Below are 4,668 nucleotides of genomic sequence, written 5' to 3' on the forward strand. Positions count from 1 at the left end.
CTGTGTGACCTCGGTTAAGTCCCTTCCTCTCCTTGGGTCTCAGTTTACCCCTCCATTAAATGGGAAGAAACGGTGGTGGTGGTGGAGTTGGCCCAGATGATTGCTACTGTTCCTTCCAGCTCTAATAGTTTAACGGGTGAGTCTAGGATGAAGTTCCTCTTTTTTCCTCTTTCCTGCTTCATCTGGAGGCTGGAGCTGGAATTCCAAGAAGAGCTACAAATGTCATCCCAGTAGTGGGGACGCAGAGGGCGAATTCAGGGGCTCTTCCCAGAGCTGGTGACTGGAGATTGGATGTTCTACCCCTCCCCCCTGGAGCTGGGGCTGGGCTGGGGCTGGGGCCCTGGCTTCCGCCCTACGTCATACCTCTCCGGCCGCCCCTTTAAAAGGCGCGGCTCTGGAAGCTCCTGTAGACCGCTGTTTCCAGGGCTTTTGGCTTCTTCGCATCTCTCCACTTCGGGACCTGTGGCTGTCTCCCGATAGGCCCCAGCATGTCCGTCCCGCGCTCCGTGCACGAGTTCTCAGCTCGCCTGCTGGGCAGCGGGGAGCTAGTGAGCCTTGCCTCTCTGAGGGGCAAGGTTCTGCTTATCGAGAATGTGGCGTCTCTTTGAGGCACTACTGTCCGCGACTACACGCAGATGAACGAGCTGCAGGAGCGCTACAGGGCTCGCGGACTCATGGTGCTCGGCTTTCCCTGCAACCAGTTTGGCCACCAGGTGAGCAGGTACCCTAGCCGGGGGGAAGGGGGGAGCCCCTACAGTCAGGCCGGTCTCAGCCCGTTCTTGCTCTGAGAGACCCAGGGAGGGGAAGGAAGTTGCTCCGAGCTCACACAATAGTAAGTAGCCCAGCCACCTTGCTTCGGCATGCTACTCTGGCCATCTCTGTGTGCTCCCGCCCCCCCAAAAAAGTCCCAACCTCCCGGAGCCTTTGGTTAACTCGCCTGTAAAATGGAGATGAAGATAACTGTTGTAATTTGTAGTTTACAACTTGCAAAGATCAAATGAGATAATGAATCTATGTAAAACCTCTATAAACCTGAAAGGCGATTTAAACATTGCAGTTCTTGTACCCCAGCCAACTCCTCTGAAACGGATGCAGAGGTTACCCAAAACAAAACAAAACCTTCAGTCTGCCTTCCTGTGCCCTCTCTTTCTCTCCAGTTTCCATGCCATAGCTCAGGCTTTTCTAACAACTTGAAGGTTGACAAAGTACTTTCCTCACCACAGCCCCAGTGAGACAGGTAGTGCAAACATCAGACCCATTTTACAGATGGGAAAACTGAAGCCCCCAAGAGATTATGTGATTTGCCCAAGGTCACCCGCCAGCCTTCTAAGACCAAGCTCCACACACGAATCTAATCTTTTCCCCTCATATCACCCTTCAGAGGCCCAGAACACTAGGCATAACAGTATTAATTCATATTGCTTGATTTCATCATTCTCTAAGTCTAGCTAAGCTGGTAGGAAATACTGGCATCTGTAGGGAGGGCCAAAAGCTTTCCACCCCCACCCCTACCCCCACTTTCATGGTAGGGTAAGAGGAGGTGCCTTCCAAGGAGGTATTTGGGTGTATTCCAACCAGTATCCCACTGATTACAGCAGCTGGCCACTGCTCAGGGAATGAATGCAAGGTTAGATAAGACTCAGCACCTCCCTCTTAGGGGAACCAGGCACCAGTAAAACATAGATAACTATTACACTGTAATGCTGGAGTCTATTAAACTGTCACAAAACAAAGTGTTGCCTCGGGTCTGAAGGAGAAGGTCGTTGGAAGTCTTCTAGGTAGTGATACTAAAGGATGAGTAGGATGAGGCCAATCTTTTGAGGGTGGGAGGCACCCTGGCAGACCTAGGCCTAGGCCTTCTACTGTAAATCCAGTTCAGCAAATGGTTATTTAGTATTTCCACTATGCAGAGCCTTGTACTTTTTTGGGTAAATATGCAAAAATAGGAACAAACCTGTTCTCAAGGAATTTATAATGTGGGGAAAAGAGTTGGAAAAGATGATGAAAAAATACATTATTAACTAGGAGAATACAGGAACAATGATTCTGGTTGAAAGAGAGACTGTGGGGGAGGGGGAGAAGTCTATTAAGGCCTTGAATGAACCTCAACAGATGGAGATTTGGGGGTGGGGTAGGGAGTGGTCTGAGTCAAAACTCAAAATGGGGAGAATGAAGATGCCAGGCCTGTTTGTCTGGAATAAAGGGTATATTAAATGAAATTAACAGGCAAACTGGGTTACTTAGGTTCCTGAGTCACCCTTTTCTGAAAATGTCCTCTGGGGACTTTCTTTGAGCTTCAAGCTAAGAATAAGGATGTCTTAGACTTTTTTCTTAGTGGGGATGGGGGTCCATCCTAACTTGGATTTTGCAATAAGCCAGGAAAGAACCTCTATGACTCATCAGAAAAAAAAATCCTTCGTTCTGCCTTATAATGGCTTCCCCCAAATGGAGGCCCAGAGCACCCTGGGTTAACTTTTTAGCCTCCCTCCATAATATAATTCTGGTGTCTGATTTACCAGGAGAACGGCAAGAATGAAGAGATACTGAATTCCTTGAAATTTGTGCGACCGGGCAACGGGTTTGAGCCCAACTTCATGCTCTTTGAGAAGTGTGAGGTGAATGGAGAGAAGGCTCACCCTCTCTTTGCCTTCCTACGGGAGGCACTGCCAGTCCCGAGTGATGATGCTGTCTCTCTAATGACCGACCCAAAGTTCATCATTTGGTCTCCAGTGTGCAGGAATGACATCTCCTGGAACTTTGAGAAGTTCCTGGTGGGTCCTGATGGTGTACCTATGAAGAGATACAGCAGGAGATTTGAAACCATCAATATTGAAAAGGATATCGAGGAGCTCCTGGCTAAGGTGCCCAAAAAAGCATAATAAGGCTCTGTGTCTGAGGAGATGCAGCTGTTGCTCAGAGGATTCCCAATTTTCTCCTCTGAAATGGGTTGTCTGGAGTTTGGCAGAAGGGTGCTAATAGTCCATGTGGATTTTATCTATGATAGTGTTCTTTTTAAACCTTTATGGAGGAAGAACACTTGATGTTGTTTGTAAAATCTCCATGAGACTCTAGTGGCCTGCCTCGCCTTTACTCTGATAACTCAAGTGCCTGTCCATTCTAATAAAGTTATAGAAGGAAAACTAAGTATGACTTTCATTTATCAGAATTGACCTTTGACTTCTTTTCATGAACCCTTTTCATGTTGTCTCTTTGCTGAGATGAGAGAACAAAACCTTAAAAATCATCTAAACCACCCCCCCTCCATCTTATAAGTGGAAGAGAATTGATTGGCCCAAGGCCATTTGCCTAGTAAGTAGCCAAGCCACATTCCAAAATACATCTGCTAATCCTACTATATCACCATCACTATCACACTGCCTCGATTTTCAGTAAGTAGAACCGGCCTCTCTTCTGCCTCCTTCCATTCAGATCACAGACTCTCTTTTGCTCAGCTGGTCATGGCCTTTCTAAATAAAAACCCAGAATCCTTGTCCTGCCACATCATGTACAATTAACTACCAGAGCCCTCTGCCACTTCCATGCCGAGTCTGACAGGCTCTCTGGAGAGCACACAATCCAACAGTCCATGAGTCTGGATACTGTATTCCCCCTCTATAGAACAAGGCAAGGACCTCAGGGAGCCCTGGGTTGGGGGTAGTGGTAGAATGAAACAAGCATAATTTTACCTTTTTCTTTTCATGATATTGCCCCAAACATCCCTGATCCCTGCCACCTATTTTTGTCATCAGAAAAGGTCAACTCTCTGGCAGAGGGTGTAGGCTTGTGATAAAAATGATAATCCAATCTTTCTAAATGGCTGCTGCTATGTATAGCAGTAAACTCCTGTTAGCCTTAGATAACCTTATTAGAGAGCCAAAAGACTGCTTTCTACTGTGTGGAATACATTTTTTTAAGTATTGCCTTTTTCCTTGTTAACCAACTGGCCTAAGAGAACTTGCTTTGGAAAAGGTCAATCAGCAAGTCCATTTATCACCTGCCATATGTAATGAGACACAGGCAGAGCAAATCCCTGTTCCTGCTCTCTAGTTGGAGAGATATGTAACAGGTATGTAAGCATCATGATTCACAATTTAGGGTTTGCTGAGCGCCCTTGTTATAATCCCCCCCACCTTGGAGGCTGGAGTCCTAAAGCAAAACTACCAATTAAGCACTTATGTGTCAGGAAATGTGCCTGGCCCTACTGATGCTCACCAAGAGTATCTTTGTCCTCTGTGGACCCAGAGGCTTCCAAGCAAAACTGCAAAGAAACTTAAGAGTTTAAGGTAGCATTCTTCTTCCATTCTTTAAAATGGATGCTGTGTCTTTTGTGTGGTAAACTTTTATCTAAAAACCTCTCCTGTTGTAACTGATCTCAGTCCCCATTCTTTGCTTTCCACCTTGGAGCTGCCAAACTCAAGGAATTTGTTCAGGGTTTTATCCTAGAGGAAGGACCCCTCCAATGTAGAACCAAAGAAAGCACCCCCAAACGCCTCTCTGGCCACAGTCATTTGGTTGGTTTTTACCTAGACCAATAGAGTCGACTCCAGATGCAGTACATGCAGCTGCATTTTATTACACTTCTGGCCTAGACCTTGACCTGTCCTGTACTTCTGCCCAGAATTTTGAAGTGAGTATTCTGGCCAATAAAAGTTTATTTGTTGAAGCACC

At 46.5% G+C, this 4,668-nt stretch overlaps 1 protein-coding gene across 1 annotated transcript; it reads left to right on the plus strand.

The window, feature by feature from the left end:
* The first annotated feature begins 360 nt into the window (after window positions 1–360).
* On the plus strand, window positions 361–3,140 carry GPX1 (glutathione peroxidase 1). Its single transcript, XM_069095753.1, has 2 exons — window positions 361–713; window positions 2,520–3,140. The coding sequence occupies exons 1-2, from the start codon at window positions 489–491 to the stop codon at window positions 2,877–2,879; spliced, it is 585 nt and encodes a 194-aa protein (XP_068951854.1). The 5' UTR covers window positions 361–488; the 3' UTR covers window positions 2,880–3,140.
* Window positions 3,141–4,668: the final 1,528 nt, after the last annotated feature.

Source organism: Petaurus breviceps, unplaced genomic scaffold, assembly GCF_028583685.1.
Source record: "Petaurus breviceps papuanus isolate PSGF00001 unplaced genomic scaffold, PetGlider_PUasm1.0 227, whole genome shotgun sequence".
NCBI lineage: Eukaryota > Metazoa > Chordata > Mammalia > Diprotodontia > Petauridae > Petaurus > Petaurus breviceps.